Source organism: Balaenoptera physalus, assembly GCF_965194825.1.
Source record: "Balaenoptera physalus genome assembly, chromosome: 7".
Taxonomy (NCBI): Eukaryota; Metazoa; Chordata; class Mammalia; order Artiodactyla; family Balaenopteridae; genus Balaenoptera; species Balaenoptera physalus.
Window position 1 is genome coordinate 92,609,784 of NC_138886.1, and position 13,401 is coordinate 92,623,184.

The 13,401-nt window shown below is 41.8% G+C and overlaps 1 protein-coding gene across 8 annotated transcripts in view; it reads left to right on the plus strand.

Moving 5' to 3' along the window:
- Nucleotides 1-5,824: 5,824 nt before the first annotated feature.
- LOC309664484 (uncharacterized protein) overlaps nt 5,825-13,401 on the plus strand; it is a 104,035-nt gene continuing 96,458 nt past the window's right edge. For 6 of the 8 annotated variants that reach the window (XR_014265802.1, XR_014265803.1, XR_014265804.1 and 3 more), the window contains exons 1-2: nt 5,825-5,899; nt 6,405-6,489. Coding sequence is in view for 1 of the 8 variants with exons in the window: in XM_082470005.1 (XP_082326131.1) it covers nt 5,864-5,899 (36 nt within the window). In the remaining 7 variants the exon portion in view is untranslated. The remainder of the gene's footprint in view (nt 5,900-6,404; nt 6,490-13,401) is intronic. The other 2 variants (XR_014265808.1, XM_082470005.1) reach the window with 2 other exon arrangements.

The window sequence follows — 13,401 nt, forward strand, 5'->3', positions numbered from 1 at the left end:
AGCACTGGAGATGCTGTTGAGGCAAAGGAAAGGAGTGAATGGAGGAGGAGAATGGGCAAGTGGGACTGAGGCTTTCTGTGGCATCAGAGTGTAAATCTCCACAGGTGAGGGACACTTGGACAAGGGAAACTGTGCAACGTGCAAATGTCTTCAAGTGATTTTCATGCCCTGACCTCCAGTTGAGAATTATTCCACTGGTGACCTCGCGCCCATCCACCAAGGTCCCTGACCCCTGTCTGCCGAGAAGAAATCGCCTCAGCAAGCACTGACTTGGAGAGCCTCCCTAAGGCACCCCCTGACACCTAAGCCTCACAGGCTGTCTCCCAAGATCTGGAACTGTGTGGACATCCGCTCTGTGAGAAATGCCCCTCAGCCGGCGTACTAGCAGGTAGGGACCTTCTCCAAGGTAAGTTCTAGGCACCCAAAGGCCCTTTGTGGACAGGTATTGTGTAAAATATTAGGGCCCCACCTCCTCCTCAGTCCTCCTTTTCCTGATGCTCAGTAGAAATCCCCTCTTTCTTTCCTAGCCTCACAAAACAAAACAAAATGCTGGAAAATCTCTCTCTAATGGAATCCTGATACAAACCCATAACACTGGCCCAGAATGCACCTGCATCTCAGAACAACCCACAGCAGACACGTAACATGGGCCAGGTCCTGCCACCCCCTCCCCAGTGCCCAGAGTCACTGTCATCACTCAGGAGTTCTGTTCCTAGGAGGCGGGGGTGGGGGGAGTGGTGTGTGAGAAGTAGGCGCGTGTCCCTTAGATTCTGTCATTTCACAGCCAGTGATGGCTGCAGAGGATTAAACAAGGGCCAGGGAATTGTCATGTTACATTGGTCATGGGAGTACAGACCGCCTGTGGTCCTTCCCCCTCCAGCTCCCAATAACGGAAAGACAATCTGAGAAGCAGGCAGAAGCCAGTTGCCATGGCGATCAAGTTGTCTGGATCACATCCCTGTTCAGGAGAACAAGGTACACACCACGGAGCACCTAATTAACCAGAACAGGTGTCATAGGACGTTTAATAATAACACAGAATATCGTCTTCCTGCCCCTGGGCTACACTCCTTCCCCCTTTAAAAGAGGAAACAGCCTTCACAGACATTCCACCCGAAACAACCCCACTCCACATCTGTCCCCTGTCCATGAAGGAGTGACAGGAAATATGAACAAACTCTTCCTCTCAAGGCAGCCTGAGGGTCCACCATGAGATACTGGACGAGATGAAGTAGGTCTGAAGTACTGCGATTCCACAAAAGGAAGAACAATTCAGAGCAACTCAGGAACCTGAGCCCTCTCTTGGCTGAAGTTACATGGTTGCCCATCCCCTGTTGAATCCAAAGCAACAGTTGTCTGAACTGAGAAGTGAGCTCTGGGCTGGGAGGAGTGGACGAGGTGTGGGCTGCGGCAGTTAGAGTAACCTCCTGCCTAGCTCTCGGAGAGGGCACTTCACTGCAGGTGTGGCCACACACAGCCCCACTGAATAGTTTTCTCACCAAGACCATCTCTCCCCACGGCCCCCTTAGATACAGTATGCTCCTGTTCAAATCCCTTAGAAAGATATGGTGAGGCAAGCTTCAGGTGCCTCAGGAACACAAGACACGTCTAGGCTTTCCTCATGACCCTCCCTGTGTCACCACCAGGACATCACACACATCCTTACACACACGTTTCAAAGTGGCTTGTCTCCCTTCTAGAAAGAATCAACCTGCCTGCTGCCATCCTTTCTCCATAGCCAGGGCAATTCCTCTTGATCCGCCTCCAATGACCCCTCCTCCCCAGTGCAGTCTCAGGTTTCTTCAGGCTCCCCAGTCTCCCCAGGTGAAATGTCCTCGTGTGTCCAGTGCTCTCTTCTCCCTCTACTTCAGTCCAACTGTGTGCCCACCGTGAAGTGTCACGTGTGAACCCGAAGGATGTGAGGGATGGCAGGGTCTCTGAGAACACACCCCCAGCCTATAGGCTTACCTCCTTCTGAAGCCATCCTGCAGGCTTGGGCACGGACTACTGCTGCCTGGTAGCCTCAATGAGAAAAGTCAAGACCAGGACCCAGAGAGTGACCTGCTTCACTTCGCAGACGCTCAGGATCCAAGTGAAGGAGGAGCAGGTTTGAATCATAATAGTAGAATGTGGCTGAAACATTCTGCAGTGGGGGAGGGGCAGAGGGCACGTGGGTCTGGGTAGGGTGGGGGTGGGGAGACATTCCACGAGGGCTCTGGCAGGTAGGCAAGAACCGGAAGTTCCTTCCACCTCACACAGTGGCAACACAATTGGCATGTGCCTCTTTACGCAGTTTATAGACTGTTGTTTTGATTCACGGCACCGAGGTTGGACTTGACGGTCCCTTCCTTTCACTTCTTTTTCCATCAACCTAGTTTTGTGTCCCTCAACACACTCTGCTTCCTACCTGGCTCTTGACTTACTTCAACAGAGACTAGACTTTCTGAACAAAATTCAGAACTGTTAGTCTGATAAACACTTGGGTATTTATGGCCACATGGAACTGAGTATTTGAAACTAGGATTGTCTCAGCAGATCCAGTGTCTTTGACTGCTGTATGTACATCACTCCTAAGGGAGTGGTCCTTGTGCTCCAACCAACATCCAGCAGGACCAGCCTTACTAATGATCCTTTGTGCTGGAAAGCCCCCGTCCATCAAAAAACCGTCATGCAGCCCCCATGTCCAAGACCAGAATTCACTAAATGTCTTTCTCATAGTATTCCATGGTTGTAAAAGATTGAGTTTTTTACCTTTTAAATGATTTTAGTATAATATTTTAAGCGAGCAACACCTTCTCATGGTTCAAAATTAAATTGTGCAAAATGGAATATGCAGTGGCGAGTCCTCCTCCCACCTCTTTCCCGGGGGAAAGCAGTGTTACCTGTTTCATTAAAATCTTTCCAGGGATACGCCATGCAACTAAAAACGAAGGCAATCTGTTTTCATTTTTAAAAATGCCTTCTTTTTTTTTTCTAGTTGAAAATTCATATATGTTCTAATATATCTGAGGATATTTCCAATGATTGTATGGGTATCGTGGCTCCTCTGTTTCTGCACTAGATTCCTAGAACAAGAATTTCTACAGTCTCTTACATTTCAAAGTACCTGAAAGAATAGGTTGGCTCGATCTAGCAAAGAAAAATAACAAATGCCTAACTGAATTTGATTTTTGAATTTCACATAAACAATGAATTCGTTTTTAGTATAACGGTGTCCCATGCAAATTTTGGACATACTTTTACTGCAAATTCTTTCCCTCTTTATCTGAAATTTACATTTAACTCGAAATCTGTATTTTATCTGGCAACACTACCAAGAAAGTATAAACATACCAAGCTATTATTAGTTACTCATCTTTATGAGAAAGAGAACTTGGAGTAAAGAGACTCAAGTGTGCATATTGGCTCCAGCAGAAAACACAATTGTAAACATACATAAAATCTGCAGGCTCTTTGGATGAAATGGATTTGGAAGAGCCATCATATAAGCACTGAACATCTTGGCTTAGTAGGGGTAAGGACAGAAGTAAGGAACAAGAAGGCAGAAAATCTTTTTCTCTTTCCTTATGGTAAAGGGACTAAACATCCTAGAGCCCTGGTTTTTCTAGGTGTTAAAAATCCACTACCCATGAAATGGATGTGCACCTTGACACAATGCCAAGAGTTTATCTACCAGTTACCAATCCCCATTCAGACAAACCCACTTCCATCTAAATCCTAGCCTGCAAGCCCTGCTTACAAGTTTGTTAATTTCCTGTCTGCATTTCTTACCCTTGCTCTTTAGAATCTAGGCCTCATCATTGCATATGGTCCCATTAGCACGGGAATCATGGTAGCATTCCTTTTAAAAAACTTGTTTGATTATTTTTTTCATATTGAGAATCCATGTCAGTCAGTTTAACACTATCAAAATGATATGAAAGAGTATTTGTGTTTTGTGTTGTGAGAGGAGAGGACTGTTAGGAAACTTGTCAAGGGAGACGAAGGCTGAAAACCTTAGAGGATGGCAACCAAATCTCTTGGGAGACGAGATTCACTCACTGCTATAGCAGCAGTACAACTCCTACTGATTGTGGGCTGTTGGAAGGAAACAGAGGTTTAGAAGGACTGTTCCACAGTGTGAAAAAGACTCCTGTTGGTGCTTAAGAAGTTCCTTGCCCCTTGTCAGGAAAAATTGACTCAAAAGAAGATGAGAAGATAAGGTGAGAATATTTCAAGCAACATCATGGTGAACTTTATATCTAAAGAAACTCCTGTTGGGGACTGAAAAAAATAAACAATTTGGGAATATCGGTCAGTACTGGAGCTTTCATAATGAAGGAAAACTTAAATGATTGTCAACCAATAACTTCACACTAGAGGGATGGTGAGGCAAAATATTGTACCCAGGCACTCGAGAAAGGCAGGCTTCCTTGTTGCTTTCTCCCTTTGTTCAGTCATTCAACCAATTATTTACAAGATTCTCACTCATAATTCTGATACAGTATTTGAAGGACTCTTCTCAAGGCCACTGATACAAAAATTGCACTGTGCAAAAATTAGCCAGTCCCAATTCTGCGATCACTTTTGTAATACTTCAAAATCCTACACCTCAGAGACAGAGATAATCAAATTAGCCCAAATGTAATTTGGGAAGAGCAGTCACAGAAGGGAGTATCTAAAAGTCCTTTGGATCATGGTCTCTGACTACTCCTGCACAGAGGCTGCGGGCAGGCATTGACTACTGAGAAAAAACAACTCTGGACATGCATCACAAGCCTCAGAAGACAGTTCATCTTCCACTCAATCACGAAACATTAAAGAAACGAAGAGATACCATGTTTGTGTCTTGTGGAGTTTTCAAGTCTGTGCACTTGGAGGCGCTTAGTGCTGTTAGACGTGAGGGGTCTTCAGAGGCATCCTGTTGAGTGAGAAATGCTCTAATCTTGCAATTGACCAGAAAGAGGATCTGATGATTGAAGTTTCTTTGGGAAGTATTACAAAGTTAGGTCAGTAAGTTGATCCCGCTACTATTTTTGTTGTTGTTGTTGTTTTTAATGCCAACTGAAAGTCTGCAAGATATTACAAAAAAGGAGGGAGGGAAAGGAAAATTGTTCCCATACTACCTGCTGTGTTGAAATTGGCCCAGATTGTCCACTCTCTCTCAAAGTTATTTAAAAAAAAAAAAAAAAACCGTACAAAGGAAACACCTGTGAATCAACATTTATTGAAAAACCTCCATGTATTAAATACACTGAGAAAAAATATTCTAGTAGAGTAAATGCCTTTAGAAAAACTCTAGGAATGGAGTCAGGAGACAGTATCTTAAGAGTGTTTCCCAGGTCTGAATTCTTTGCTAGAATTGTTCTTTAACGGAAACTTCAGGCTTGCTAGGAAAAAGGACCTACTGTTTTTTGAAAGGCATAAAGAAGAACCAAGGAACTGCAGTCCAAAGGGCATGAAAGCACTTGCCCCAATTTGAGGCTACTGTGCTTAGAGCGGAGCTCTCCAGAACTCTTTGTAGCTAAGTGCATGGGTTTCACGTGTGCAGTATAAAAATCACGAGTGCACATCTCACAAGAGCTGGTTTTAAGAAGAGACCGTCACGAAGGTTCCCGGCGAGGAGCATCTCCAGAGATGCTCCGTAGCGTGCCCGACCCTGCATTTCTCTCCTCTCCTGCAGAGACCTCCTGGAACAGATCCCCGCGCGCCCCTCGCCTGCACGCCTGCGCACGCCCACTGGGGCGGGGCTCTCGGGCACGCGGACCGCCGTCCTCCAATGGCTCCCGGCGTCGTTGGGGCAGTCGGCTCCGGAAGACAGGAGCGCATGCGCAAGCGCGGAGGTTGGGGCCCAAACGGCCGTCCGGCGGGGGCGGGGCCTGTCATGGCGGCCTCGAGAGTCAATTCCAGGAACCCTGAGGTAAGGGGTACGGGGACTTTTCACCCCTCAGGTGTCACCGCTCTGCGCTGGTGTTCACCCTGTGGGTTATTTGTGCCCTTGTCCATGTAAGGAGACTCCCCACAATGTGGGTTCATGCCCCCATAGAGCTCGATTCCCTTGAGGGGTTTACCCCAGGGTTATTGGCTCCACTGGGGAGCCGGCTGCATGAAGGGTTCAGTGATTGCGGGGCCTACAGTGGGGGGGAAATAGTGTGTGCGAGCTATTAAACAGGTGCCGTTCTAGTCTGCGCGTTCTGAAGAGTACAAAAGCTAGAGGGAGTTCTTGCGAGTTGAAAACCCTCATCTGGTTCCAAAGGTGCAGCTCAGGTCAATGGAATATGAGTGAAGATCTAGCGAACATCCTCACAGCTTCACTAGTAACTTTTTACCATAAAAATATCAATCAACACTTATGTTCAAACTGTACTCTTTTGTCAATGAGAGCAGTAAGTTTCCTGAATCTAACAATAAGCATTTATTCGTAGTCTGATACTCTCAGATCATGACGGAATTGCAAGCATAGTTTGGCTGGTGATGCAAAAGTTCAGCAAAAATCAACAAAAGGATTAGGTAAGAATCAATTCGGTATATAGAATTTACAGTGAAGAATAGTGTACATTTTAAGTTATTTGTAAATTATGTGCACACATCCATTATATCTTTAAAATTAATTATATGGTATATATCTCCACATTTCTTTAGGGAGTGCTGATTCAGGTTATTAAGGCTTTGCTTGATGACACACCACTGCAAGTGCGTATGGGGCTTAAGGTAGTTTATGTTTGTATTCTGGGGTTGTGAAAGTACTGTGTGGGTGTGTTTGTAGTGTGAATTACATATATGTGCGTTTGTGGCTTGTTGGAGTTCAGTGTCTGTATTTAAGGATATTAAGAAGTTACATCCTTGTTTTTGGCAGTTGGGGAGTTGTGGGTGTTTATGTGTATCTGGAAGTGTCATGTTGTATATGCGTATTTGTAGATCTTCCAGGGATTGTAGGACCTCATGGGCAGTGGGTGGTTTTATGTATATCATTATTTGGGAGTCTATTGGGAATGTGTTTCCATGAATTCCTGGCGTGAGGTTTATTTGTGTATTTATGGAGTTGGTGAGAATCTGAGTAGTGTATTTGCATTTGTGGGTTGGTGATGTCTGTGTGGATATTTGGGATTAAGTGGAAGACATGAGTGTGTTGTTGTGAGAGTGCATGTATTTGAGTTTATGTAGAGGGTTTGAGATGTAATTCAGATGTAGTCAAGTTGTTTGGGTTATGTATTTGTAGTGTAAGACTTTGGGAATGTGCGTTTATTTGTGTGTTTTCTCCCAGCATGTTAGAAATGCGTGTCTGATGGTGGGTTTTGAAGGGTTAGCTGCATGTACATAGTGGAAAAGTTGGAAAAAGTACTTGTGTTTATTATTTTTGGTGTAGGGTCATGTGTTTTGCCTATTTTTGAAATGTAGAGGGATCATTTGTATATTTAGGGCATGCTGTATTATGTGCGTTTCTTTTGGTGGTTTTCAGGAATTGTGTGTTTTGGGGTGTGTGAGGGCAGGTTTAAGACTATTTTATGGGACTGGTGGTATAATGTATATGTGCATATGAATGTGTTGTTTGGTGTGGGGTTTATATGAATCTGTGTTCTGGAAGCAGGTGGTGTTATTTCAGTGTGAGTATTTGGGAGTGTGGGATTATGTATATGCAGATAGTGTGAAGCCTTATGTTTATTTTTGGTTATAGGTTGGTATATTTCCATATGTGTAGTATGGTGAGTAATTGGGGGTATATTTGGGGCTTGTGGTGAGAAACATGTATGTTGAGTTTGTGTGTGTATTCAAAGAGCGTAGCAGATTAGATGAATATTTTCTAGAGTATGTGTTTACATTTTTCATTGGGGGTTATTTGTATCTGGAAGTGAGTATTTTTGTGTTGATATAGTAATGGAGTTATGTGTATACAGGAGAATGGGAGAATTTATTTGTACTGGAAGTATATGATATGGTTCTAAGTAAGTATTTAGGGGTATGGAGGTTTAAGATGTGTAATTTGGGACTTGGAAGGGGTTTTATGTGTATTTATATATGATATGCTGGAGATGTGTCCATGTGTCTTAGGAGTGTGTACTGGTTTGTGTGTATATCCATCAGGGCATGGGTGAATTCATAGGGTTTGAGGTTGTCAGAAATGGTCACAGTGGTTTCCCGGAATGCTGGGATTTTTGTGTTTGGAAATGTTTGGGGATTGTGGTGGTAATGTTGGATTCTGGAAATGTAAGGATGATGTATAGTGTTTGGGGCGATATATATATTTAGAGATTGGGAATATTTGCTGGTGTGTGTGTCCATGAGTGTGTGGGGGTCATGTGTGTATAGTAGCTACAGTTGAGGGATTGTTGGTGTTTTCGTGTCTTGTATGTATCTGAGCATGAGGGGTGTATGTTCATGGTTAGTTTATGAGAGTGTGCATAAGGGCTTTGTGTGTGTATTAAAGTATTCAGGGATCCTCTTTGTGTCACTTCTGGAATGTACTGGTTGAAGAACTTGGTGGAGTTGCTTATATGTGTATTTTCAATGTTCGTGGGATGGTCCTCTATATATTTGGTAAGTTTGGTTGTTTTGTGCCTGTGTGTGTGTCTTTAGGTTCATGGGGCTTACGGGGTGTGTATTCTGAGATATGGGAGAGGTTCAGTGTATGTATTTGGAAACAGAGAGGCTGTGTAGGTTGTGTGTTCAGGAATTGTGGAGTATATGTATTTTGGGACTGTGGGATTGTGTGTGGGTATTTTTTTGGTGGTTCATGAAACAACTGTATACTTGGTGTTTTTTGAGAGCCTATGTGTCTACAGGTTATTTGTTGTGAATATACAGGTAGTGTGTTGGTTGCATATGTTGGTATTTGAGCACATTCAAGGTGAGTGGTTTTGTGTAAAAATCAGGTAGTGAGAGGTGTTTTGTATGTACATTCAGGTTTCAGGTAGCAGTTGTATGGGTGTGTTTAGTGTATATGAAAGATTGTATGTTCTGAGATATGTTCTGGAGATATGTAGTGTGGTTTTGTTTGTATATTTGGGGTGAGAGTTCAGGGTGTTACTCAGGGTGCAGTCAGACTGTGTGCACATATTCACATGAAAGGGGATGGGGTGCGCTGGAACTGGCTCGTACTAGCTTGGTATAGTCAATGGTGCATATCTCTTCCCAGCTCTGTGACGTCAGGTTGAAATTAGTCATGCTGAGAATAGTTACACCAGGTAAGTTGTGAAGCTCCGTAAATCAAAGCTTTCCTACCTGCCCTTGGAAAGCATTTTATTAAGCATTCATCAGCATTTATCACTGGTGTGTGTGTGTGTGTGTGTGTGTGTGTGTGTGTGTGTGTGTGAAGTAAGAATATTCAGGCATCAGTGCGTACGTGTATGGGAGACTCTATGAGAATTTTGAGTGGGGCATTCAGAGGCTGTGGGCCTTGGTATTTGTGCCTTGACCCTGGTCGATCAAGTTGGTGCATTCTTTTTTTTTTTTTCCTTGCCCATGTACTTTTAATGTTACAAGTACATTTTGTTTCAATTCTGACATATTATTTTATGCTATAATTGATATGTTTTATTTACAATAAATATAACAAAATATCCTTTTATTATTTTATTAGGTTTTTAGATTCTGTTTTGTTCTAAGTACTCTTTATATGTATACCTGTTACAGTGCCCTTAATTTTCCTTTTTCTTAAAAAGCTTTTGCTATCTAGTCTGTCAGTTTTAAATGGTACTCACTGACACTCATATATACAACAGTCAGTTACCTTTTTCAAATTTCACTCTTCTCCCTCTCTTCTCCTCCCATTTTTAATGGAATTCTTTCCACATACTCGGAACATGTAACAATTAAACACAATTCTCTCACCCATTACCCTACTCTTGTGTTAGTATTTGATTTACAATTAAATATGTTAAATAATCACCAGCAATCATTTACCAAGGTTTCCTCAGTGTGTGCTGTTGACATGAGCTCATCCTATTGTAGATTCCTCATGAATGACTCACCTGCACAATAGTCCCTGGGTTCTTGCACAGTCGAAACTGTTTACTTATAGACTCGATACGTTAAAGGCAGCTTGGCTGAATATAAAAACCTTGGGTAACTTTTGTTCTATGGAATATTTTGAAAATGCTGTTCCACTGTTGCTTTGCATTGTATGCTGCTCTTGAGAGGCTGGTGCTAGACTAATATTCTTCTCATTATAGGTCATTTGATTATTTTGTTTAGAGGACCTGATGATTTTTTTCCTTAGAGTCGTTTTACTAACATGTTTCTCAAAGTGATTTGTTTTTGAGTCATTTTCCCGGGTACAAGGTAGGCCCTCTCAACATGTCAATTTAAGTTATCTTTTATTTCCAGGTAGTTTTCTTGCCTTACAGATTTAAATATCAATATTTATTTCTGTTGTGTTTCTTTTTCATTTCTAGTAACTCTAATTATATAAAGATCAGATTTTTTTTTCTTGCCTGCCTGGCATTTCATCCACTTTCTCCTTAAACATTTTTACTCTTTTAAAAAAATCTCAAATGTACTCTCTTGGTTGTCTTCCTGCCTTTCCTCAAAGTCCCTTATTAAAATTTTATTCCAATCTGTACTCTCTTGGGCACCCTCTAATTTGTTCTTCCTTCCCTGGTGGACTTTGTCTTTTTCTTCAATTCCTTTTCTGAACTTGATTGACTTTCATTGAATTTTTTGTGTGTTTTGTCCTGTTTTGTCATTAGTTTTTAAAATTGCTGATTCAATGCATGCATTCAATGTTAAAAAACTTATTGTTTTAAAACTAATTGCTTGTTTATGAATATTTAATTCAATTTAGAAGTTTGTTACAGTATTCTTCTGCTCCCTTACTAATTTTTGGAAAGAATATCTGTCACAGGAAATATTTTAATTTGAATTTTCTGTTTACTTTTTGTAGTACTTTATGTTGAATTGAGTTAATTTTTTTTCAATCCTAGGCCTTTTGTTGATAATTTTCCTGGCGTAAGAGTGCCCTCTTTTACCAGTATTTTAAAATGCATTTAAAATTTTTGATTATGTTGGTAATGGTTGGGATGGTGGCAGAAAGAGAGGAGAGGTGGTGTGACATGTTTGTCTTTGGTTTCTGTAGGATCCTTAACTTTTACTTCTTCCTTTTTCTTCCTTCTTTCTTTTCACTGCCACCACTTCTCCATTTGGCAGATTCTCCCCCGAGAAGCAATGCTTCCCAAAGGCTAATACCTAGAGTTCTGCTTACTTTCAAGCCCAATTCTTATAGCTGATGCCAGAAATTGACAATTCTTCAACTTGTGTTTAACATTTTGACACTTACTCTTGTAATCTCACTTTCTGGAAGTGATTTTGTCTATCTTTATCTGCATCTTCTGTTCCACTCTTCTTTTTCACAGAATCTCTTAAGTTCGCCTTCCCTCATTCTTCATGCCTGTAGACTTTTACCAGCCATGATGATACCGACCAGGGTTCTTGGCCTTCCTCAATAAACAGAAATTGACTAGAGGCCAGACAAGAAATTCAGGCAAGGCTTTATTGGGGCCCCTGCTGCAGCAGTGGGGAGCCAGAACAAGTTACCGGTTCCCTTGCTCACTTACTCCCTTGGTGGGGGGGAAGTGAGCTGGTTCTTTATATGGGGTGAGCGTAGGGGGTGTCCAGGGGTCAGGCCAGAGGGGTGGCTTAAGTGTTTTGTCCACCCCTCTGGTGGTGTTGAGTGCAGGGGGCGTGCTCAGTACCCTGCTTTTGCTCCGGACACCCTGTTTTTTTGCTCCTAGGTCTTCAGAAATGACAGTAGGGAGGTTTTTTGTTCTTTTTGTATCTTTTATACATAATTTGTCCCAACTGCGCATGCATGCAGTTATCTTTAGCCCCTTATAGTTTCTTTGTATTTTTTTGCTTGAGGAGAGGTTTGTCCAGGTGCAAGCATTGCAGCACTGCAGCAAAAGGTCCCAGGTCCCAGGCCTGTCTCAATGAGAGCCTGTTGAAATTTGTTTTTCATTTCTCTACTTGTAAATAATTAGAAGTTCGTGGTATTCTCTGTACCCTAGTATATCTAAAGCATGGCCAGTAGTAATTTTATTAGTGTTCTTTATTTGTGTTGTTTTACTTGTCATTGTCGATCTTCTGTTTTGGAAGGTTGAAGAGATTCAGGTTCAGGTGGTCACCATTACAATCTGTAGCTGGACAGTTTCCCAGGCAAGGTTTTAAACAAGAAAATGGCAGTTTTAGAAGCTGAGCAGAGGCACTACTGCAAGATTGAAAGAGTGGAATTGGGGATCACAGTAATTGTTCTGGTTGGTGAAGTGACTCACAATAAGTAAGTGGCAGTGGAATTTAGAAGTGAGGGTGGATTCAAATTGCACTCAAAACGATAAGGACGAATTGTCAGTTTCTTAAATAAATTGTCTTGGGACTTCCCTGGTGGTCCAGTGGTTAAGACTCTATGCTCCCAATGCAGGGGGCCCAGGTTCGATCTCTGGTCAAGGAACTAGATCCCACATGCCGAAACTAAAAGATTCTCGCATGCCACAACTAAAGATCCCGCATGCCGCAACGAAGATCCTGCACACAGCAACTAAGACCTGACACAGCCAAACAAACAAACAAACAAACAAATAAATATTTAAAAAATAAATTGTCTCTTTTTAAAAAATTGTTATGTATGGACTAAATTTTCTATTCATCGATAGCAAAATAATCAGTTCATGGGTAAAGATAACCTCCTGCCAATGCACAGTAAAGATACCCGCTGGTCATTGACCTTCAGGAAAATTCCAAAGGAAGCATTGTATTTTTTGTATTGAAGTATAGTTGATTTACAATGTTGTGTTAGTTTCAGGTGTACAGCAAAGTGATTCTTTTCAGATTCTTTTCCCTTACAGGTTATTACAAAATATTGAGTATAGTTCCCTGTGCTATATGGTAGGTCCTTGTTGATTATCTATTATATATATGGTAGTGTGTATATGTTAATTCTGAACTCCTAATTTATCCCTCCCCTCCTTTCCCTTTTGGTTCCATAAGTTTGTTTTCTATGTCTGTGGATCTATTTCTGTTTCATAAATAAGTTCATTTGTATCTTTTTTTTTAGATTCCACATATAAGTGATATCAAATGATATTTATCTTTCTCTGTTTGACTTACTTCACTTAGTATGATAATCTCTCAGTCCATCCATGTTGCTGCAAATGGCATTATTTCATTCTCTTTTTATGACTGAGTAATATTCCATTGCATATAAATAGCACATCTCCTTTATCCATTCATCTGTTGATGGACACTTACGTTGTTTCCATGTCTTGGTATTGTTAATAGTGCTACTATGAACATTGGAGTGCATGTATCTTTTCAAATGAGACTTTTCTCTGGATATATGCCCAGGAGTGGGATTGCAAGATCACATGGTAACTCTATTTTTAGAGTTGGTCCATTCTCTAGGGCCAAAGAATCCCCATAAATGTTGATGATTTC